General features: G+C 42.0%; 1 protein-coding gene across 2 annotated transcripts; it reads right to left on the bottom strand.

Annotated features, from left to right (window-relative positions):
• Positions 1 to 1,433: 1,433 nt before the first annotated feature.
• QSOX2 (quiescin sulfhydryl oxidase 2) lies at positions 1,434 to 24,297 on the bottom strand. 2 transcript variants are annotated; one of them, XM_085239258.1, is made up of 12 exons: positions 24,017 to 24,297; positions 20,229 to 20,329; positions 19,893 to 19,941; positions 18,869 to 18,977; positions 18,597 to 18,687; positions 16,945 to 17,090; positions 15,878 to 16,021; positions 13,816 to 13,945; positions 11,507 to 11,629; positions 10,354 to 10,504; positions 7,313 to 7,501; positions 1,434 to 5,310 (listed from the first exon to the last, which is right to left on the bottom strand). In XM_085239258.1, the coding sequence occupies exons 1-12, from the start codon at positions 24,246 to 24,248 to the stop codon at positions 4,760 to 4,762; spliced, it is 2,016 nt and encodes a 671-aa protein (XP_085095384.1). In that variant the 5' UTR covers positions 24,249 to 24,297; the 3' UTR covers positions 1,434 to 4,759. The 2 variants fall into 2 exon arrangements, with proteins under 2 accessions (XP_085095384.1, XP_085095385.1); XM_085239259.1 differs by having other exon boundaries at positions 18,869 to 18,974; positions 24,017 to 24,296.
• Positions 24,298 to 24,541: the final 244 nt, after the last annotated feature.

The raw sequence follows: 24,541 nt of genomic DNA, 5'->3' as shown, positions 1-24,541 counted from the left end.
TAGCATCACAAAAGCGCAAGGGCGAGGGGGGCAAGGATCGTTCCCCACGTCCCACGCGTGCCCCGGCCCCGTGAAGCCCCCGCGGGGGCATCGCGCTGCGGGCGGAGGTCAGGGGAAGCGCCGTCGGGGGGAGGTCCGGCCCCACAGCTCCGATTTCTCTCGTTCCAGCGGCCGTCACGACGCTGCCCGTGGGGAGCGGGGGTCGTCACTCTCCGTTAATTAGTTAATGAGCGTGAAGAAGTAGCGGGGAGAGTATCTGACCCACGGCAATCAGTGCCCTGCGGCTAGCAGAGGTTAATTGTGTTAATTGAGCGTCCAAGAATGTGCAAGGGGTGCAGATAGGAGTGCAGGGATGTGCACAGTGGGGCTGAGCTACGTGGCTGTGAGTGCAGATGTGGGTACACAGTTGTGTGCAGTGCATGCATCCAAGTCAGCCTGCACGTCCTTTGGGTGTGCACCTGTGCGTCTGCATTTGTGTGGTTGTGCTGTATTCTGATAACTCTTGTGTGTGTAGGTGTGTCTGTCCCTGTCCCATGGTGTACAGCCCCATAACTGCATGCACACTGCTTGTCCCAGCAGCGGGAGCTGATAATTGTGGTTGTTACTGTGAGACCACTAATCCCCCGAATCCCTTTACCTCCTGCTCGCAGGGGATTACAAATTAATAAAAGCAGCTTAGGGGCAGGAGCCTCCAAACACACATATGTTCCTGGCGGAGGGCAGCATGGCGACTTTCACCTGCCCACCAGGCTCAGCCTCACACCAACACCGAGCTCTGCTGGGTGCCACGGCCAGTGGATGAGTGGGTGGGGATGGATCCCATCCCATAGGACAGCTCTGAGCTGTATTGCGGAAACTGCTGCAGGAAGATGTCACAGGGAGAGGGATGGAGCTCCTTGCACGGGGTTGTAACAGTGCCCCCAGCACTGGAACAATTTGGCTGTCCACAGGACCAAGAGCAGCTCCTGGGGCAGGCAGTGACCCATGCAGCCTCTCTTAAGCTTGGGTTTATAAGTGGATTTTATGTCTGATCCTCTAAGGAAGCAGTTTAAAAGCCTGCGTGCTTGCAGGCGCTGTGCGGCAGCCGTTCCCCATGAGCAGCAAGCAGCTGGGCAGGGCAGGGCAGGGCAGGGCAGCAGCCCAAGCCTCACCCAGATAACCTTCAGCACCCACCTGAAACAAGGCAGCACACCCATTAACTTTGGACAGTGAGGACGGGTCATCCCTACCCAGACCCAAAAGTGAATGTCTGCATTTCTCCTCAAGGTATTTGGGCTGCAACAGTGAAAAAAATGGAGTAAGATTTTCCAAATTCATTACCTACAGAAAACAACTGGTGTGATTTGAAATGGATGTGCATACAAGCTGTGCCTGCACTGGAGTTTAACTAAAGAGATCCCAAAAACACGGATTAAAAACTCCAACTGCACCACTTTGCCCAAATGTTTGTATTTTTAACAAGCACATCAGCTTACAGTTTGGTACAAAATATTCACTTTTCCTTCCTAGAGTTTAAAAACACCCCTGACAGAACAGACATGAAAACGTCAATTACTGAATCTAAATAAATAAAACATTTAAATAACTGAACTGTTACATCCAATATTCCCAACATCTGATATGCAGTGCACAGATGGAGAAAATACACCTGGAAGCTTTTGTTCCATTCATAGATCGCAGTCAGCTCTGAGCAGTAACAGGACGGATAACAGTGCTGGAAATTGTAAACCAGAGACTTCACTAATGATGCCAGCGGGGTTCTTCAGCACTCAAGCTTCTCCTTCTCTCTATGCAGGTTCAGTATTTCCTCTTCACAAATATCTGAAGAGCAAAGAAGGCTCCATGAATTACGAAGGCCCAGAAATCCTGATGGGAAACGGCTGCTCCAAGGATGGTGTGAGCCACAGATGGAAACGGCATCACAGAAAGTTGGTACACAGCACAGAAACAGAAGTCCCAGGAGTAAGGGGACAGTGGTGTGAAGCACTGTAAGGAAGGAGATGCTGTGTGACACCTGCCAGCACAGCGGCAGCACCAGGCATCTCCCAGCAGATGTAAAACATGTAGACAACCAAAGGGCACAGAAGGATGACATCAGTCATGACAAAGATACCAAATAAAAACAAGTAAACCAAGGTTTGCACAACCGAGTCCAAAGTCAAGAAAACCTTTCCAGATGAGGGCAGTAAAAGCAATTCAAGTGAAAACCTGCACCAGCTTACTGCTAACACCAAGTGAGAGCATCAGCACAGATAAACCAACACCTTCATGCCGTGCTTCCATGCTAACAAACAAAAGACACCACTGCAGATTCACGTGTCTGGTCATTTTGTCATGGAAGTTATTGGGATGTACCAAAGCAACCTTATTCCAACAGCACATTTGCTGCTGTTCTGATGGCAGAGTTGCCTCTACAAACCTTCAAAGCCTTTTGTTTTCCTTTGTAGATGAAAATACAATGAACGAGTCAAACCAACTGGGGTCTGTAATACATGAAGGAAGTTCTGAACAGCAGTAATGACTGTTCTGCTTCAAAACACCTCTGGCAGCAGGAAGCCCAGCAGTCCCATGGAAACTGCCACATCTCCCAGAGCCGGTGCTCCCTGCGCTGCCTTTTACCGTACTTCTGGATTTAGTTCAGGTTGGTTTGTTCTGAGTAGCAAAACAGTTTCGATTGTTGGCCGATACCAAGATCTCTCCAGTTAGAAGTGAACCAATTTTCAAGCTTAAACTTCACAAGTCTGGGCTTTCCCATCAGCTCAGCTCCTCCTGGGACCTCTCACGGGATGCCAGCTCAAAGCGCAGTGGCACAGATCAACCACCACTGGTTAACCATCCTTCCACCTGCTTACAAGTTGTTTTAATGTTCAAGCTCAGGCACTACAATCATAGGAACCCCTACAAACTCCTGAAGAAAAGAAACTCACAAAGGCTCCTTGCACCAGAGCTCTCCAACACAGAGCACGGCCGTGGGAAGGTGCTCAGCTGCAGGCACAGAGCTCCCAGCACACAGATGGCTGTGCAGGGCTGCAGGTAACACACACCCCTTACGTGCACAGAACAACAGCACCACGTGAATGGAGAGCTCTTCCTGATGTGTTTACAACTACATGGATTGTTACCTTATCTGTAAGTTGTTTTGACACTTACAGGCTCAATTCCATTACTGGAGGTTGAAGCTGCAGAAAAACCTGCCTGAAAAAAAAGTCCATTTTGTAAATAAACAAGTTTAGTTATGAGAAAATATCTTTGCTGAGTTTCTGTGCTGAGCTTGAAGCTTTTGATGCTGGGATGTACAACGGAAAGAGGCTGACACACGCAGTACAAATAACAGAATGAATTGGCCAGGGACTGCTCACTGCTCGTGTAACAGAAGAGCTACTGAACATTCAATTAAATTAAAAGTTGGAAATGCAGAATTGAAAGGAAAACCCTTTTTATATAACATAATTAATCTGTAGAACTCACTGCCACGAGAAAACATTGAGGCCAAAACCTATTAGGATTAACTAAAGATTAGGTAATGGATAACTAGAACACGCTCAATTACATTGGATAGGATTATAAACTTCACTACCCAGAACATGAATTATCCTCCACAGATCAGAAAGGAACTCCTATTCTGAATGGTAATTTTACAACTGTTTTCATGCCTCCCTCTAATAGCTGTCAGCAAGGATCCCTGTCAGATCTGTAGAGCCAATGGCCATACTCCCCACTGCTGCCACATGCAGCAATGGAAGAGCTCTTGGACTTCCCTACAGTTAAAACCCGCCCTGGCCCACACAGCAGAGCTCTCAGCACACCACCAACAGAAGTGGCTGCTGTACTTTCTGCACAGACCTCACAGCCAGCAGGTGACATTCCCATGAGCCCAGAACTGGTGGTACCGAAAAGCATTTATGCTGACTTCCAGAAGAACAATTACTGTGACCCAACAGAGCCACTCAGCATTGTAAGAAATGTAGTATTTCTACATCTGAGCATTTGCTCTGGCACGCTGATGCAAACAGCCTCAGTTTCCTTCACTAAAAACGGTGTTTCTCTTCACTGGAGTCCATCAGAATTGGCAGCTGGCTAACACCTCATTCAGTACTGAGCTGCTCCTCCAGTTCAGAAATGAGTCATCCAATGCTCTGTTAACACATCCAACAGTGGTGCACACAAAACATCGGGTCTGGGGTGGTTGTTGCTGACACTGAACTCCGTTTAATGAATGATGGCATCAGCAAACACAATCAGGCTGCCTGCAGGGATGCACACCACCCCAGGTCTCCTGTCCTTGCAGAGCACACACATCCTTGGCTGCAACGAGGGAATGGAAGAACTGCTTGAAGATGCTTTCTACTCTATGTATGCAGCGTGAGCAATACTTGAGAAAGTCACAGAGGCTTAGAATTGATTTCAAGCAGACCTCATAACCTACACTGGTACCAATGCTGATTGCATAAAGTCATGCTTACTCTGCAAATGAATAAATGATGTAAGTCACGGAAAAATCCTCACTGAAAAATGCAACGCTTCCTTCACTGGGTATTTTATGACAGCACTGTGTGCCTCAGAGTGAAAGATTGGGGTTCTTGCAGCAAGCGCCATATATTAAGCTAAAACACTTGTGAAATGACTCAGGAAGAAAGGGTTTTAAAACAAGGAATATTGTATATAAAATCCCTGATCATAAATATTAAAGTTGTATCTGGTACTGAACAGCCACGTACAACAACAACAACAACAACCACCTGGCTCCCAAGGGGAGCTGTTACACAGATGGGCGATAATACTTCACTTTCCACCGTTTAGATCTCATTCGGAAAAAAAAGTACATGATCATCAGAAATAAGGATGATGCTACATACAGGACGACACACAGACTCATGTCTATGTTGGAAAATCCAATCCCTAAGAAAATTACAGACTGCCTGCTCTCCTGATGGTTCACGGACTCAAATGCACTTTTACTGCTGTCTTTGGCAGGTCCATGGTTCCCTAGGAGCTTATTGAACAGCTTAGATTCTGAATCTCTTATGAGTTCTTGGTTCAGGACCACATTTTCTCTATTTCCACCCGGTTTCTCCAGCAGGCTTTTGTCTTTCTCCTCCCTTGCATCTTTTAGTTCAGTATCACTGGAGTCAGTCTGGCTCTCAGTGTATTTATAAAGAATATTTTCACTGTCGTAGTGATGCTTCATGAACTGCAGAACTTGGGCCTCGTTCCAGCTGTGTAACCCTTTAATTTCCTCGTGACATGCAGGACAGAGGTCTGGAGTTGGCCACTGAACTTTGGGAAATTTGGGGTCTTCTGTCAGATCACCTAATTGAGAGAAGGCAAAAAATACATCAGAAATGAATGAGTGAGGCACACTGAACTGTCAGACACCTCAGCAGAAACTGCAGTGTATATTTTATTTAGAAATAGTGAGGCAGGAAAACAAACAAACACCAAAAAAACCACCACAGCACAGTAATGTTTGTATTAAACTGAAGGCAATCACAAATTAAGCAATTCATGACTTTCCTGACAGGTGCTTCCTCCTTTGAGCTACGAACACTATCGCTTATTTTCCTCTTCTCTCACTAAAAGATGCTGCATTCAAATTCCAATACAACAGGATTCACAAGTGCTGTGATGTTGGAAGGCATGAGAACACCCCCAGCTGGTTCTTTCAGGGTTAATTCGAGTTATGGTTTGAAACAAATGCTCTTTTGCACTGGATGCTCTTTAATCTTCCAGCCTGGTTTGCAGTAAGCTGTTACAAATATTTGTCTCTGCTATTCAAATGGAAGAGCACAAGTCTGCCTTTCAGATGTCTTACAATAAAAATCACTCTGTAACCACTTTGTTTCAGTAGAGAAAACAGGAAAAAAAACAACTTATGTTAAGATTACCAACAGAAAACTTACTGCACTTCGTGTTCCCCTGCCAAAAAGAACACATACATTTTGTATCAGGAATTCAGTAAGGCAGAGCTACATACAACAATCTCATAACCCACACCTGAAGTCTTGCCAAGGTGCTTTCATTGACCATTCAAACATTATTTCTCACTAACAGCTATGTATGTTGCCAGAAATGCAGGTGCAGCTTTCAGGGATTAGAAGAAGTTGCTGTCCCAAAGAGAAATTTCAGCAAACTCAAAATGCATTGTTTGACACTTATTTACTCCAGCACGTTTACACTTCTAAAAGTGCATTCAGCCAGCTGTTGCATCATTTAAATCAATATCCATGTGGGTTTTCCAATGACTGAATGCTCTAAAGCAGCACATTGCTCCATGTGTGCAGGATGTGACTCCCTGTGCTCTGTCTGGCAATAGTAGCAAACATTCAGGGATGATTTTTTTTTTTAAATACCTCCTCATACACTTCTTTCTTGGAGAAAGGAGGCCAACTGCTTCTACTCACAACAGTATTTAATACTTCATAAATCTTGGGAATTCAGCCTAACCACGATATAAACACAGCGTAGCATATTTAAATTGTAACTAATGCTACATTACACAGATCCATAACAGTAGCCAAGGATTAAGTGCAAAGAGAAACCAATTTTCTTTAGTGCTTTAGCTATTTGATATCCCCATAACAGAACAGATTAAATACAACCCAGTATTTTAGCTGTATTTTTAGTCCACTGAAAACACAGCAATCGAGGCAGTGGGGGAAAACAGATTTTCTTCATATGGCAATTTTATTTTATTTGGTTGTTGATCTGGTAATAGTTTAGGCTCTTTTATCCTGAGAAAGCCTCCTCTTCAATTATCACCCTCTACTCTACAGCATCTTTCCAGAACAAAATGAAGATGAGTTTTAACATCTGCTTAAACTGTAATGGAAAGAAAATTAATTATTTTTATCCTCTAAGTAGCTGAACTGTGTTGCTCTCTTTGGAAAAGGCTTTGTTTTGAATTCAGCATCTCATCAAGCAACAGGTGACATCTCGGATGGAGCACCATCTCTGAGAAGCTTTTTCACTGTATGTCATAAGAGATAAACTGTTCTACTGGAGTGTATCTCAAGTGTGCATATTCCTCAGTCATGAAATAGTTACCAGGCTGGTCTTTAAAGCTGACTGAGATGCTGTAAGTCTTGCTCTGCATACAAACACCTTTAAGGTTGTTAACCTTGTACACCAACATAGTTACAGAGCTGGTCTTAAGTCAGTATTTCATAGGGGGACACGAAGCTGAGACAACAGCTGTTGGTTTGAACCCATGTTACATATATTTGCACACCTATTTATTCCACTACAAACTACGCTGTATAAAATGCCATAGCCTTTCAGACACAGCTACCCTGTGTGGGTTTCCCCTGCTTACCTGCAAGTCTGTTATTGACTACATTGTGTTTCTCCCAGAGCCAGAGAACAGCCTTGTCCAAGGTTTGCACCGAGTCCATGGATTCCTTCGCCATCTCCTCAAAGTGCTGAGCACAAGCCTTGCATCCAAAGAAGTGCTGGATGTATCTCAGCATGACCTCAAGTACTATTCTGGGATTGTCTTCAAGACCTAGAAAGGCAGATGAGAAAAGCATTCAGCACCATTGGGACAAACACAGCTTCAGTGGGTGCTGTGAGCCTCGGGAAAAGGAAAGGAAACGTTGTTCCCTTCTCATCCCATGGATATGAACACCTCCAGATGCACAGAACCAGCCACCTTCCCCATTTACAGGCGTCCAAAGCACATGTGTAGTCATCAGCACCAAAACCAAATGCTTGCCAAAATAAACAGCTCATGATGCAGTGTCTTAGGTTGGGTGAGTACTGACTGCTGCAGCTGAACACACCCACCTGGAAGGTTCATAGATATCCATGGTAAAGGGTTCCAGTGCTTCTGTCCCATTCTGGCAATGAAGAGCAGAGGCTGGGAGCACATGTGCTCTCTGTACAAGCTCAGAAAAAAAAAAAATCCTTAGCAAAACCTACTCAAAACTGCCAGAGCATTTGTCTGCTGCCTGTGTAAGAGACACATGGAGACTCCATAGCACACCTTTAGTTAGAGCAGAGATGTTATTAATACCAATGAAAAGCAAACAATCTCTGCTCAGACATTCCATATCTGTGATTGAATAGGCGTGTATAAATAAAAGCTAGGAGATTACAGCAGATTAAATTACAGTATTACAAGAAAGGCTAAGAAGTGTTTTGGAAAGTTGAAATGAATTTCAGACAAAAGAGTTTCATCACATATACTGACTATGAATTTAGGAATAAAAATCAATAAGAAATAACTACCAGCAAACAATCTCTTCATGTAAAACAGATTCAATTACAAATTTAATCGTATCTGTTCTGTGTAATGTTACATTCTTGAAGTTTCCATCAAAATTCATTTTCTAGAGAGGGCTTTCAAATTTAGCAATGGATTAAAAGATTCAGATATACAGTTAAAAATCCACGAGCAAGTCTTATCCACACCAACAGATCTAATTAATTGAGAACTCTTCCATACAAATGAAGGATGTCCAGGATGAGATTTCTGCAGTGATTTCTATCCGCCCTCCGAAGTGAACAATTCTGTGTTCAGAGCTCCTTTGGGTTCCCTGATGTTCACCTCATTGCAGCTTCAAATTACACAGCTCAACAATAAAACACATCAAATTTAAAGCAATAAAAACATTCGATCAAGAAAATCATGGTAAGTTTATGCTGGCTGCTGCCAGACTCTGCAAGGAGTGGAAACTATCAAGAAAAATCCAGCTGGTTTAAAAAGGAAACAAACAATTGCAAAATGGCTCATTTTGTTTGTTTTTCTTTTATCAGCCCAGAGATGAATCTTCTATTAACATCTGCCATGTATCATCGTGTAATCCTCCTTTTCTCTTTCCTCCCAAACTACAGCAATTCAGGGTAACCCTAATCTTTAAAGTGGACAAGAACCATAAAACCCTACCTGTGGTGGGAAGGATTAGGGAGTACATCATGCTTTTTAGTAGATGGGATTTAAACAAGCAATAAGGAGAGGAAAACCTCCCAAGACATAATCCGACAGTCTCAGACTGACCCAATTCTTTTGCCATAAGAAGTGATCATCACATATCTGCCCGATTTAAATCGATGGTTAAAGTGTGCCGAAGAGTTCTCAGGTTCTGCAGTGTATTTTTAACTTCAGACTGACTAAAGCTTGGAACACGGAAGCAATGCAAGATGTGATTTTGTAATACCTCGATATTCAGAACGTTTTTCAATTCGATTCAAACAGTTTCAGCAGTTTGCCTCAGAAAAGGGCAATTCGGCTGCATGATGCTGCTGCTCAGCTAATACACCATGCAGCACAACAAAGAGATTCAGCCTATTGTCCCACGAATAACAAACAAAACAAGGCAAAATGAGAGGAAAAAACCCCTACAGCATGATGAGATTAGCTACTCAAAGTATGCCTACTTTGCAGGGCATTCAACATTAAGAATTGAGTTTTTCTCTGCGATTGCAAACTATGCTGGACAGATAAACACATCCAGAATCTGAAATATGTATGTATTTAATGTACAATTGACAACTGGAAAACTGCAAACTATTGTTACCATGGCCTGGTAGCACTTCATCTAGAATTCTTTGCAGAAGACATTAAAAGCCTTGAAATTGAAACAACAAAAACTAAATAGAACAATAAGTAAACAATGCACTATCCTACAAGACCAAAATCAGATGAAGAGCAATATCCCAGCATTAATTTTCTTTCCATTGTGCTAAGACAGTATCTACCTATGCAGAACGTTTCTTAATTAGGAACCAACATCAGAACATTTATACTCTTTCAAAGATACTGCAAGTCTAAAACCAAGGGATTTTACCAAGTGTTTGCAAAGGAGTGAGTGCCACCCACTGCAACAATTAATGGGCACTATGGGAATTCAGCTGAAAACAGATCTGTCTTGAAATTCTGTATTTCTGAAATAGAATTACAGAAGGACTGGCTAATGGCTGTCCAGCTTTTATTGCTGCTAAACCCTGTGGTTTCATCTCATTCTTCTCAAATAAACAGTGCAACCTCACAGCCTGACCAGTCTCCCTCCCTTTTCAGGTGGTTCAGAATTTCTTCCTTTGAAATTCTCCCCCTCCTTCCTGTTTTATTGCTCACTTCCCCAGGGTCACGTACTTTCCTACTTTATTTACCACATTTCTAAGCAAGGACAAACTGACACACTTTCTTTCAAAGCCTTCCCACTGCAGCAAAGCTACGCTCTGACCCCTGCTGGCAAAAGCCTGCCAACTGAGCCTGGAAAGACACTGTCCATGAATGCATTAGCAAAGAATTTACAGGAAAAAGATTCCTTGAATCCATTACTTATTTTCTTGACTACCAGAACTGCTGTGTGCTTTTGCCTCCCCCTTCAAGAACCTCACATAACTGCTACTTACCTGTATTTATCAAAGCTGTTGGTCGCAGCGCAGCTTGCACAGTTAGGGTATGAAACAGCTTCCAAAGGGAACAAGTATAGCCTCTGAGCTCTGGCCTGCTGCCCTGACAGCCAACCCACTCCATTCTCTTAGTGAGAAATATCCCAGAAATCTGAAAAGAATACATATTTCAGATACATGCAGCTCTGGGACCGAAATTAACTTCAACATTTGTAGAAATGATACTTCACTCCAAAGCCCATTATTAAACTCACCTGTCTTGCAAACACATGACATGACATACACTACACAGTCAGTGATGTTAAACCTGCCAAGATGCACATCAGGGATGTCTGATTAGTCTGCCAGGATACCTTAAGCAGCTTAACTTCTAGAGACTTTTTTTTTAAGCACAGTATGAAAACAAAACACCCACACTGCTGTAAGCTGTGTTACAGCTTCTGCGGGCACAATAAAAACTGTGCATCACTCAGCAAGATCTATGGAATTTACAGCAGTAACATCTGAAGAGGATCAGATGTAAAATTAATGTTTATTTCTTCTTAAAACTATCACTATCAATGAAAATCTTGCATGGGATTTCTTTCCAATGATTCATCTCTCTGATGCCTAAAACACATGTCTGCTTTCCAAACTGCAGATAGCAACCCCACTTCATGGGGAGAAAGACTCACATTAACTCCTGTGCAAAGACAGCTCCATCACAGTGCTTTTCATTACCAAACTGAGATGGGATTCCTGGCAATGACCATACAAAGCCAGGAAATTAAATAGGAATAATGAAGAATAATTTACCCTTCAGTGGGTAAATTTCCCACCTTTTATACTCTGATCTTAAGAGAATTCTGCTGATAGCTGGCAAATAAAGCCAATTCTAAAATTCCTGCTCTCCCATGGTTTGAAGCTGACATTAAGGAAGGCAGCAACTGCTTGCTCATAAAACCATGCCAGGATTGTCTGCTGCAATTCTCTCACTCCAATTTCTTCAAGTGGATTTTTTTTTTCCTGGCAATGATTTCACTTTATTCTCATTTTAACCTTCTTATAACTCCATTACGGCTGAGGGACCATCAGTAAGTGATGCCTTAGATTTATATAGAATCTTATCCTTTACTAATGCTGTATTTTACACTGGAAACCAGTAACAGCTTACCCGCATTTTGTTGTTGACCAGATCTAGAATAGCATCATAAGGGATTTTGTCTAATGGAAGGCTCACCAGCCACTCCTGCAAGGTCTCTAACAACTTCACCACAGGCTGACGGCCAGGAAAAAGCTGAGGATATTAAAAAGAAAAAAGAATATAGTAATATTTTAAAGCACAACTTTCATCAGCAGCATGACAGTTTGATGTTTACCCAAATGTGTTTTCTTTTCTTTGAAATGCACTAAGTTTAATAGACAAGATTTTTTGTTGTGTGCTTGTTCTGTTTACCAGTAAATCAGTTTATCAGTTATCTCACAGTAACTCTCAAAATTCAACACACTGCATTTGCAAAATGTTAACCAGCACGAAGGTACTCAATCTCAAGCAGAACAACCTTGGACAGATTACACAGAATTTTCTATGAAGGCAATTCAGCTAAGCATACAGCTTAAGGAGCATAAGACCTAAGAAAGGCTGAAATTCTTTCTCACTCTTTGAATATAAAACAGCAACTGGTTCTTATAATATTTTTATTCTGGTTTTTGTAAGCATGGATGATGGCAGTTACCTAGAAAAATAACTTTCCTTTTCACATGTGCAAAAGTGATTTCCAAAGTGGTTTGGAAATGGTGATTACATTCACTTGCAAGTTAAAGCAGTCAAACTCTGTCAGACAAGCACAAGGAACTGTAAATCAGTGGTCATATCATTATTATACACTAGAAATGCTTGATTGATTGTTGTATTTAGTATGCACAACATCTTCTAAGTACCCTTCCAGAGGAAGGGGAAACAAAGTCCCTGTATCTGCTGTCTTAAATACATTTCATGTATTTAATAGATGTCAGAAGATGCTCTGCACATCCAAGTCCCTTTGCAGCCACTGACCAACTAAAACAGCATACTTCTGTTCTGCAGCCAGCATTTACAATCACATTTACTCCTGTAGGAATCCCCAAATATCACAGATTCCTATCTAAAAGACAATAGTAGCAGAGTGTCCCTGGTGGATATATTTCATGGCAGAAAAAAATAAAATCTAATTCTACAATAATGAAGATTTCCCTAGTAGGGGGGCAGAGATCAGACCTCTGGATTTAGAATTTAGCATCATTTTAAATACTGTTAAACAGGAGGATAGGATAAAAAGTGTTGGAAGTCCTGATTCACAAAGCTGTTGTTATGGATTGAATGCTGGGAACTTTGTTAAACAGGAAAGCAAGATCCAGAGTTTAACTTTGAAATCCAGTGCCGTGAGCCTGCAGAAAGATGCACATAATTACAGTACCAACACTGCAAACTCAGCATTCTGACTGCCTCAAATATAAACAGTCCACGTGTCAATATGTGGGAATTGTGTATGAGAACCAAGAGAAAAGCTTTTCAAAACAAAAGAATGCAAATAAAGGACAGGAGTCCCCATGTACAATGGCAATCTGGAGATGAGTGTGCAACAGCATTCCCCATTTATGCACTAATAGCCAGGGAAGCAAATGACATAAGCTGGCCAGGAGCCATCAGGAAGAACAGAGGATGTTTTAGGGATAATATGATGGAAAGATTACCACCACACTTTCTTAAAGAAATGAGGACAGCTAGAGATTTCTGACCTCTGATGGCTGCAGGGGGGCAAGAAACTGATTGATACATCCAGATAGCTGGGAATAGATCATACAGCCCTTATTATTCCCTTAAACAGGGACTGGTTAAGGTATTTTGAACGAAGCCAAGTGTTAGCAGTCAGTGAGTAGATCTAGAGTCTGCTCCTTTCAGAAGGCTGATGTTACAAAGTTAAGTTTCATTTTTTTCCAAGTTAGATGGCGTATGTTGCTTTTATTACAGGTGATGTGTGTGCATCTTCATTTCTTAAATACTCAACCTCAATCACATTCAAGATTCAGACAGAAGTTAGAAATTTCTAAATAGAACACTACTTGTCAAGCATGCAAAATCGAAAAAACAGTGAATACTTTTACTTACTGAGTTAAAACAGCTATTTATCCCAAAGATCTGATAAATGGACTCTATTTATAGCATTCATTCAACATGCTGCAGGCTGCTTAACCTTTATTCAAATTTGATCTCTCTGAGATGAAATTAAAAGGCATTTCAGCTCTTTAAGGATATCAGAACGGCATAAACTAACTCAAAAACAACATTTCAAGAAATTCACAAAACTATTTTTAAGCTATTGGGAAAGCACATATTTAAATTCATTCTGAAAGACATTTTGAGAAGCTTACACCACAGTAAGTTTTATGTCGGTCTTTTTTTTTCTTTTTTTCTTAAAATAATCAAGGAGCAGAAGCACATACCTTGGCAGAAATGGTAACAAAATCCTTGAAGGTCTTCAGCTCAGCTCCCTCAAGCATCTTGTGTGTAGCAAGCTCTACCCGGAACAAGTAATGCAATCCAGATTCAAGGTCAGCCATGTACAACTTCGATCTGAAACACACACATAAACATCACGACAGGGCTCTTTCACTCATTTTCTCATCACTCACGAAGGTAAAATCGATATATAGCAGGTGTCATTAAAACCTCTACATTTGCCACTCCACAACGATTGCAGTACATCCTGCAGCAGGCACGGGCAGATACAGCAGTTGCTTCGGGTGCTGGGAATGGTGTCGAGTTCATTGAGACCCACTGCACTCTCCTGAAGAAGTTCTGTATCACTCTGCTCTGAAATTAGACCCGTGAAGCAAAACCACACTTAAGCTTTTTGTTTCCCGGCCGGCTTCACCTTGCAATGAAATTACAAACCACTGTCAGCAAGGAAGTAGAAATGACAGCTTCTCTCCAGAATCTGACACAAACAGTAAAATTACATGCTACCAAAAAAAGGGAGACTCCTGCTTAACATACACAGATGATACACAGAGCAGAGGTGCAAGCAAGACTGGCAAAAATCGTTACTGGAAAGGACTGAACCTAGAAATCCTCTCCCAAGTGCAGCAGCATTGCTGCAGGCTCCTTGGACACAGAGTTCTTTGCAAAACAATTAGTTTTATTTACATCAGCTCTTAGTTACACACCTTATGACAGGTACAAGTAAGACAGCTAAAGCAAATTAAATATTTTAACAGTTCATTCTCACAACCGAATGTCTTTACAACAAGAGGTACTTCAGATAAGATGCATCAGGTAAAACACCCTATCTTTCAATGTTCTCAGAGTCCAACCTTCACACTGTATCATGCAGAGCAATGTAACTGAACAAACAGAACTTCACACTTTTGTAAGAGCTCAACAAGATCATGATTTCCAAGCCAAACAAAAACAAACATTCAACAAGTCAGCTGCCTCCACCTCTAAAATTACATGCACAAATTAACATATATTAAAATGCATGATAATCTACATTTTTAACAACTCAAACTGCAAACTTACTTTGACATATCTCCTTAGTTAATAATGTACTCACTTAAATTGGGGAAAAAAAAAGAAAAAACTCTGCTGGCTTCAAGTTTCTTAAACATAAATCCATAGGTTTGCATAAAGGTCTCCCAGAAAAAGCCCATTTGGAAGACACTTGGACTGGAGATTCATATCAACAAGATTTTGGCTTGCTGGGAAGCAGCTACATTTAACTAAGCTGTTTTAATAATACAATGTTTTATGTACAATATTTTACAATAGTCATTGAAAGAAGATGACACTAATAGTGTCCAAAAAAGGAAAATAAGTACAAAATGAAAGCACTCAGTCCTGTATCTTTTCCATCTAAAGATGCTGAGGGATTATCTCTCTGCAAAGCCTTTGTATCCTTCTCTCAGAGAATGGGGAAAAGAGGGTAAAGATAAACCTCATCAGATTTGGTTTGGCAAGCATCTTTCACAGTGACTTAAGCATTTTCAACTGTATTTGCATTTGTTGAGCATTTTTAGTGGGCACTGCTTACTTTCCAATACACACAAAGAATAATTGCTTTCTACAGAAATGTGCTATAGCTTGTTGCTTTGCTGTTTATTTTTTTCAGGGAATTGATTGAAACACTGCTCACCAACACAGAAATGTTACCTGCACTTTGCAGAAGCTGTAACCTTGGTGCTGGAAATGAACTAATTCAGTGTCATCTCAACATACTGAGAAACAGATCAAGCTGAAGCAACAACTGAAGCACTGCTTTCAGCTTTGGTGCTATAATTTCTCCAGTAATAAGCATAAATGCCTTAAATTTTATTCTGCAGAAGAATGAAGATCAGAAATTCTGATCAACCTATTCAAATCAAGCCACATCAGATGGGATAGAAAGAAATACCATTTTCATCTGCAGCAGAACTTTGTAATGACAGGGCAGCTTCCTACGTGGCAAAAAGAAACTGCATGGAATTTTAATCATCAAGCATTGATTTGAAAATCAGTATTGCTTACTTATCAAATTCCTTCCACGGCTTGATCTCTGTGCTCTCCTCTTTGTTTCCTTTAGCAGGCAGCTCAAGTGGTGGAAGAAGTTTCTTTCTTACCCCTGGCAGCGACTTCAGATATGAAGAAAAGACCGACCGCAGGGGCTTCAGACTGGGCGTAAATGGACAAAATTCAGATTATTTTGCATCTTGGATTAATAAAACACCCAAAGCAAATCAGTATATTTATAACATGCTCACTTTGTTCTCCGTTTCTATTTTGATAAATGGTGATGATTTTAGGAATAGTAACAAAAATAACTGCAATTAGTGGTTTGAAATTCCACATGAATTAAGGACGTCACGGTCATCAAAATAGCAGCTTGCCTTACACAGGCAATGTTCACATGGAGCAGGCATTCTGATTTAGAAGCAAGCTTGTCAGACCTTGGATGCACTGCTAATTTTTTTTATTTTTATTCCAAAATGTTTTCCTTTCAGATACACCATGGCAATAGGCACAAAAACTATAAAAAGGCAATAATGGTAAGCAAGCTAATATCAAGTCTCTTACAGAAAAAAAATACAGATATATAACAATATTAAATGCTTCATTAGGAACAGCACACAGCTATCAGCATGTGCAACTCCAAATAACAAGCAGCCACCTATATCCAGACAGAAACACTACAAAACTGTCTATTTCAAAGAAAGTTTTACCAGTAAATAATTTTGCCAGTGCAGTAAAGCAAGCCAAGGTTATAAGGTTATAAGGCCACAGGACTCTTTCATACTAACTCTTTCTACTGGCATAATCCATCTCTACATATTGTAAGCATTCATAAAGAGCAAACTGTATAATGAGACCACTAAACACAATTAATCAATAACAGCTGAAGAGTGCTCAAGACAGACAATTTTCAAACACAAAGGAATCAAACACAGTGTACTGAGTACATGCTAAGACACAATGTCATCATGCACGTGCAAAAATGATTATAAAATAACTTACTTTGTATAAAAGGAAGCTATAAAAAACAGTTGCTATAGCTTAGGTGAATCCCCCTATGTTCCCTTGAAACAGAAACTGCTTACCTGTTAACCAACCCGTGTGACCCGTTAGGATGCATCAGGTAGCACGAAGGGACTGAGGTAATCCCAAGTTTCTCCAGGAAAGACTTATCAAAATTCAGTGCTCTCTTTACAGCAATGTTTTCATACTGGATCAAATCTAAGATAACCTGGGTAACAAAAAGGTAACGCAAATTAAATACGTTGTTGGTGGAATATCCAATCTTGCAGGACAAGACAGGTAAGTAAGCAGAGTGCATCAACTCTTAAACTGTTAAAGAGTTTTCTCAACAGTTCTTAAACCAAGAAAGTGCATCTGTGAGTATTCCGTGGACACCAATAATATCAGATGAACATTTACTCTATAAGATATTTACTCCTACTTTCAATTCTTTGTTTGGTCTATTCTGCTATTTTTCTTTTCAATTCTAACATCTGAAGAAAACATGAGAATGAATGATGAAATGTCCTCAAACCTCAAAATAGAGCAGGGAATATTCCACAGGCAACAACAGATATGCTTTGTGCTCCATGTGCAAGGTCAGTTTCCATTACATTTTTCCCTTTTGGGTGCATATTGTCTTTGCTATGTTTCACCTCACTTTCAAACTTGTAATTTAAAAGACCCCTCTTTTAATCAGTAATAAAAGCACGGACTTTGTTTCTTCAGCTGTTGTGACTTCTATTAGGTTTGTCTATATTGTCTAACGCTGAAAAATTGAAAGTAATGTTGTTTTCTATTTTATCAAGCTACTTTATAAATACAGAATTCTAAGTAACATTAGCAAATATTTAGCCTTCTGAAAGCAGATTCTATTCTCCTTACTCGGACAACAATCTGCTTTCCCTGCAAAGGGAAACAGTATTAAAATCAGTGTGACAAAATGCTAGAGAACTTCATAATCATTACCTCCTTTTTGGTACTGCCTACAAGCACCAAAACAGCAGCTTCCAGAAACCAAATGTCTGGAAGCAGTCTGCTTCTCAAAGCGATTCTTGTTTTTGGCAGCATACCCTCCTCCACTTACACAACTCACTCATCTTGGCATCAAATCTAATTAGAAACATTTCACAGACACCGGATGTTTCTGCACAGATTATACTTAGATAATTGTGCAGTTTATTTACTTTACTTATTCTAGATCTTGGCAGCAAGAGAAAAGTAACAGCTCTAGGCGAACAGCAGGCTCGTTAAGTGGTGAAATGATGCCAAATCAAATACTTTATTGGGGGGGAAGGAAAGATCAAAGACTTTCACTTCCTCAGTGGCTCAGAGTGGAAACAATTGCATGCTATCATTTAAATTAGAACTACTAATATTATGAATGTTTTTCTAGCAGTAACAAAACATCTGATAATATTTTTGTTGGGATTTTCCTACTCTTGAAACAAAAGAATTGTGCTAACAATGAAATAGATAAATTAATCTTCCTCTCAAGTGGGAAGAGAAGTTAACATAACACGGCGCACATTTGTAAGCAAGTTCTTCTGCATAATTAAATACAACAGCCTTAGGCAATCACTTGACTTCATGATATCTCAAAAAACATGACCCGACTTTGACCATCCTTCAATCCAGTCCTAGAATCACAAGTTCTCTTGCTTGACTAATATAAAACTCAGCTGTTTTATAATAACACCCTTTCATACTCACTGTGTCATAAATCATGCATTACCTCTCGGCCAATGTAGGAGTTATTACTTTCAACCACAACAGCAGTATAATGAGGGGCTTTCTTGTCGAAGAGAGAAGTAACATCACTGGACCTTTCATGAAAAGATAAAGCATTTAGCACAGGAGAATGCAATAAGCTCACTGTAACCAACAGAACTTCCTTCTACTATCTTGTAGTAGTATTGATAACAACATACTTTAATAAGACTATCTATATTATATTTAATTAACACAGCAGACATACATTAACTGCACTTTAAACAAGGTACTTACGAAACTGGATCCAGTGGTGGGCAAGCAGGAGGTCTTGACTCTTGGGAATGGTTCTGCAAGAAGTCAACCATCATCTGGCGAACTGTTTGCAGCTCACGATCCGCTCCTGCTGAGTCCAAGGTACAAAAACATGCAGTGCTTCAGACAACTGGTAGCAAACACTTCAGGTGCAGGTTTTCATACACTCTCATACTTTCCTGCAGCATTTTTGGTTTTTATTTGTTTCACATTCAGACTGGGAAAAAGAGGCACTGTTTTCTGCCTGATGAACAGGTACCAAGGATTTAATTGTAAGATTGCAATTTAAGGTTGAAAAGAGAACTTAAAAACTATCAACCCCTCCCAAAATCTATAAAATATCAAGACTCACAAATCTATCTGCTTGCCTTGCTGGTTCTCTGTCAAAACAACGTTTCATTCCAAACGTGTGCTTGATCCCACAGCAGTTGCAGTGGGAGATTCTAGTAGCCTTTTTTCAATAAGGATATTCGTGATGGATTAAGAACTGCAGATGTGTGGCATTCATAGCAAATGGGACAGGTGAACTTACAAAGCCACATAACAGAACGGAATAACTGACCTGCGAGATCATTTTATCAGCTTTAAAAGGAATAAATCAAGATGCAGGAGGTCTCACAAATACCAGAAGTAACAGGTACAGGCACAGTCTAATTCTACACAAAGGGTTAATGGTGCAGGTGGTCCTTCTTCTGACCTTTGGCCTTTTAAATGTTAATCCATTAGAAAAGACAACATCACTTTTGTCCCCAGACAAACCACCTCAAGCTGTGATCCTGTCAAACACAGGGGATAAGCCTGCTTTCAGTTAGTCAACATCTGAGTGGGGGTTCCCCCAATGAAATTCAGGATGCCTGGAAACTGACTGGCAGTTCAAAAGGCACCAGAGCCACGACTGAGCAAACTGCATCTCAGGCTACAGAGATGTGGGCTGGTTTTGTCCTTTGGGACTTCCCCCCCTCCCCCAAAATGAGGGCAACTCACAGTTATAGTAGGATATTCCTACCTTTGTAGTTTTCTCCAGTCGTAAACTGCTTTGTAAATGCTCTGAAGAACTATGGGGGAAGAAAAAGAAAAGTATTAATGATTTTTAAAAGTCGCTTTTAAAGACAAAAGCTCTGGTTTCACACAGTTGTTTTTAGTTTTTACAGCTGTATTACAAAACATTTCTATGCCTCCATTCATGAAATAGTTTTTACTCCTAGCCTATGAGTTCCAAAGATCTGGGTAGAGCATCAGAATTTCTAGTAAATACTCTCAGCAAATAAGTTGATTTATAAGTTTTAGTTATCATAAAACACACATAATTTACCTAAGACCATAAATACATCATGGCACTTACCCTTACAGTTGGATAGAAGTGGATCCCATACTCCTTGCATGTCTCATAGTTCTCTTCTTCCCCGCAATCCAGCACACCAATTCTAATTGCAGACTCCCAGTCTGAAAACAAAAATATATTTCCATTTTCAGCAGAAGCAACCACAGATCCCAGCAGGCAGACTGGCCTGGTTCCCAAGGATATCAACTCCACAACTCTGACAGATGCCAGTAGCACAGAAACCAACCCTTAAGTTGGTCCTTGTTCACAGGCCATTTCTATCCTCAAGATGAATGAAGGTCATTGAAACAACTAAAACCTCCCTGGCTGGCTGGGCTTCTGTTTCTTTGAAGCTGCAGCAGTATTCCCAATACATCTAAATAAGAAGAAATCTCAACATACAATGTGACAATTATAGGACTGAAGATTTTTTTCTAATTGAGTCCAAGAAGATGAAATAGGGTCCAACCCAACAGAAGGTACCAAATCAGTTCCGCAGCTTTTCCTATCAGCTAAGCATGTGGAGCATATTTAAATGGATAAAATAAATCCAATAGTTTCCCATCCACGTGGCTGACAATTACTAAATTGCACATTTGATGCACCTGGTATCGCAGTTAATTTTCACACAGGCTCACTGCTTACTGAACTCACAATGTTCTCAGAGGCCTCCAGATCTGCATTCACCCCAACACTTACATTTTGCCCACTGAAAGCTGTCTTTACTTTTTACTGCTCCTCAGGTGCACTCAGGATATGCTTCTAAAATACCCGAGATTTAACTGGAGTGCTACAGAGTTGGGTCCCCACATCACTAAATTTCCTAATTTCCTTTATAAATGTTTCATAGGAGTAACCACAAGGGTTGAAGTATTTCCATAAATGCACCTACATAACTTCAATAAAAGCTTTCGATTCATTCATAGCTTTTTCCTTCTCATTTTGCCAGCTCTGCTCTGCTGCAGCAATCACTTTAAGGAAGAACTGCTCCAAGAGACTCCCTTATGCAGTTACTTTTTATGGCTAAGCTGAATCAAAACAGCTGTGGGCAGAATTTGAAGACGCACCATAACTCCCAGGGATCAATAAAATATAAAATAAGCACTAAAATTAAATTTGCTTTTATAGCAAAGAGCCCAAAAGCTTCATCAAGTTCAAGGTTTGATTGGATGCCTGGCTGCTGTTGAAATTTAGCTTGACCTTTCCTTGTCTTTGAAGGAGGATGGGGCAGCTGAGTGGGAATTTCAGAACATGCCAACAGCCCAACAGGCACAGCAGTAACTACAAGCATCCTCGAGCAGATGGGCACATATTCACACCAACACAAAAGATACAAAAGTCCATTTTATCAAATAAAATGCAAAACAAACAACAACAACAAAAAAAGTTTGGCTTCTGGGTATCTATCCCATCCGACTTTCACCACTCCTCCTTTTTCCACCTGCCTTCATCCTCCTCCACACAATGAATAGAAGCACTACGAGCCCAATGCAAATTGCTCACTTACAACAATGGAAATGCATCTCTGGCTAAACACTTGGGTTAAAGAGCACCAGCTGGGGTGTATGCTGCTCAGCATTTGCTTCTGCTTAGCGAGGAGCTCCTTGTTTCTAAGAGACATGGAAACTGCTGCAGTACACAGCCTATATTGGCAACGCAATGTAGATTTGTTTCAAAGAAAACACTGCTGAGTTTTTAAATAGCACTATCATTTCCCATCTAGACTGCTTCCAGCACAACAGCAACGTTTCTGTAGTTTCCCAAAACAATTTCTGGAAGGAAAATGTTGCTGGATTTGGGACAACTGTGCAGAGAAGTGGATTATTTCTGCATAATTCAAGGGTTGTATGTGGGATCTCTAAGGATTTGTCACTTCTGCAGAGAAAACCACTACATATAATTCCAGCCCACAGACATTCTGGTGGGTACATGCAACCATCTTTTAAGTTACCAGAAGTAAACTGTAATAAAGCTAAATGTGTGGTTAGGGATGCAGCAGTGACAACTCTGAGCCTATTCTGAGAGAAAGCATCAAAACAAAAACTGCAAACAAAGCATGCTCTGCTCCTCATTCTCAGAAGCACCATCTTTAAGCTTGCAGTGAAGTTGCCAAGGTTGAACAGATGAGAAATGAAATCGCTCCTAGATGAAGCTAACTAGGGAAAGCATGAGCGTTCTTAGTCTTCCACTAAAACCCATCCATTCCCATTCTGAAGTGGAAACATTCTGCTACCAAATAACACCAAAAAGCAATTTGCATTTGCTGATAGGCCAACGTCCACAAACCTAAAAATCCACTTCTTAAATGGAAGCCTTTCTGAAGACTTAGACTACAGGATATTGGTCCTTAACAGGTCATAGCAATACAGTGTACATCATCGTAACTGCAGATAAGTAAGAAAACAAGGACCTGAAGTCGTTAAAAATTACAATTATTGTCTACAAAGATATCACACCACTGCAGTAAAACATAAGCATTTCATTTTGAGAAGAGCTCCGCTCACTTTCAGCTCTTCATGATCTCCACTGCAATGCCCACACACCTCCTGGCTCTTTCATGTGTTTAAAAACAGGTCTAATACTATTTTGGCCTCAAGGCAATCCAATTACAAGGTGAAAATGTTATACAAGCTTATGTAAAGAAGCAAAAAAACAAAAAAAAAACAAAAAAACAACACGCTACAGCTTATACAAACAAGAAAAGCCATGAAAATAACAAGTCCCTGAAATGCTATGAAACCAGTGCTGCTCTGTTTCTTGCTCTTTGAGTTTCTGCTCGGTCCAGCACATGACAAACACCCCAGGGCCTTACTCTGGCAGGTCCATTTCTGTGCATCTAGAACCCTGCACATCTAACACTGACCTATGCTGTGTGTTCATCATCAATGCTTCTCACATCCAAGGCTGCCAGAGAAGCCAGAGCTCCTCACTGCCTCTCAATTAGAATCCACGCATCAGAACTGCTGCCTCCACCATGATATCATCTCTTGGGTAAAAAAACACAGTAGAGTTTGAAAGCCTTTAGCACACCCACATTAAGAGCAATTTCTCCCAAAATTCTGTCTCAGTTCACCTCCCCACCACAGCTACAAACACCTCCAAGCCCTGCAGGTTCCCTGCATCAGCTCAACAAACAGAGCAGAACACTGCAGCACGTGCCAAGAAACCCACGAGCAGATTTAGACCCAGCAGTGTGAGCGTCCCTCTGCTGACACACAGAGGCCAACGATCCATTTAAAAGAACGGTGTGATAACCACAAAAACACGTGTCTCTCTTTGCATTATCACCTGGCCGTTCTTTTTTCCCTTCCAACCCACTCCTGCTCTGTTGGTTTTGCACAATCCAACACCAAACACACGCAGCATCTCCAGCACTGCAGTATTTATGTGTTTTGTGCTCAGAACGGGATGTTTCCTTTCAAGCAACCAGAAGATGAAGATCTCAGAGAGCTGACAGTCGGAAGGCATCTCGGTGCACCCGCCATCACCCTGCAGTGCCACCTGGGCAACCGAGGAAGGCTGCGGGTCGGAAGGGGCCGCACAGCTCATCCATCACACAGACGGTGGCGTTTCGGTGCTCGGTTCCCCCAAATCATTCAACCTGGACGCACACCGCTGCTCCCCACAGCCCCTCACAGCTCAGCTCCCCAGCGGGATGCGGTCCGGGCAGCGCCCACGGCCCCGCAGCGCCCCACGTGCGGAGGCCCCGCAGCCCAGCCCAGGCCCCGCGGCCCACACCGGAGGAGACCCCGGCGGCCCGGCCTCGCAACGGCTGTCCGCGGGGCAGAGCCCGGGCCGGGCCCCCTCACCTTTGACGTCCCCCGCCAGGGCTCGCCAGGTGGGGGCGAAGGCAATGCAGTGTCCGCAGGACGAGCTGTAGAACTGCACCACCCAGGCGGCCGAGGAGTTGAGCAGCGCTCGCCGCACCGTGCCGGCCGCCAACACGCTCAGCGGATCCTCCCCGGCCCGGTACAGCCGCGCCGCCACCCCCGCCGCCAGCAACGCCAGCAACGCCAGCGGCCAGCCGCCGCCTGCCGCCATGTTGGGACGCCGGCCGCTCGGGGCGGGGCGGGGCGGCGCGGGGCGGCGCCATAACAACGGCCGGGCGCGGGGACGCGGCCTAGCGGAGAGCCCGGCCCTCAGCCCGCCTACCCGCGGGCGCCGTGGATGTGGGGAGGGGGATTAGGGTGCCCCAAAGGCGGGTTGTCGCTGGCGGTGCTCGCGGCTGCTCCTTGTAATCCCTCAAGGACCAAAGGGGGAAAGCAATTGATCCAAATCCTCGCGTTTCAGGCACTCCGATGCAATTTCAGGGGTTAGAATCTAGGCTAGGATCG

Source organism: Meleagris gallopavo, chromosome 19, assembly GCF_905368555.1.
Source record: "Meleagris gallopavo chromosome 19, MGAL_WU_HG_1.1, whole genome shotgun sequence".
Lineage (NCBI taxonomy): Eukaryota > Metazoa > Chordata > Aves > Galliformes > Phasianidae > Meleagris > Meleagris gallopavo.
Note: the sequence above shows the minus strand (reverse complement) of the source record. Positions and strands in the feature narration are given on the sequence as shown.

Bases quoted from the DNA above. Each gene is read 5' to 3' on its own strand.
- QSOX2 (XM_085239258.1), bottom strand. From the start codon at position 24,248: ATGGCGGCAGGCGGCGGCTGGCCGCTGGCGTTGCTGGCGTTGCTGGCG. The intron at 17,091-18,596 runs GTAATGCATGAT...TTTGTTACCCAG, and splicing joins ACTCCTACATTGGCCGAGAG to GTTATCTTAGATTTGATCCA. The intron at 10,505-11,506 runs GTAAGCTGTTAC...TATTCTTTTCAG, and splicing joins TGGTCAACAACAAAATGCGG to ATTTCTGGGATATTTCTCAC.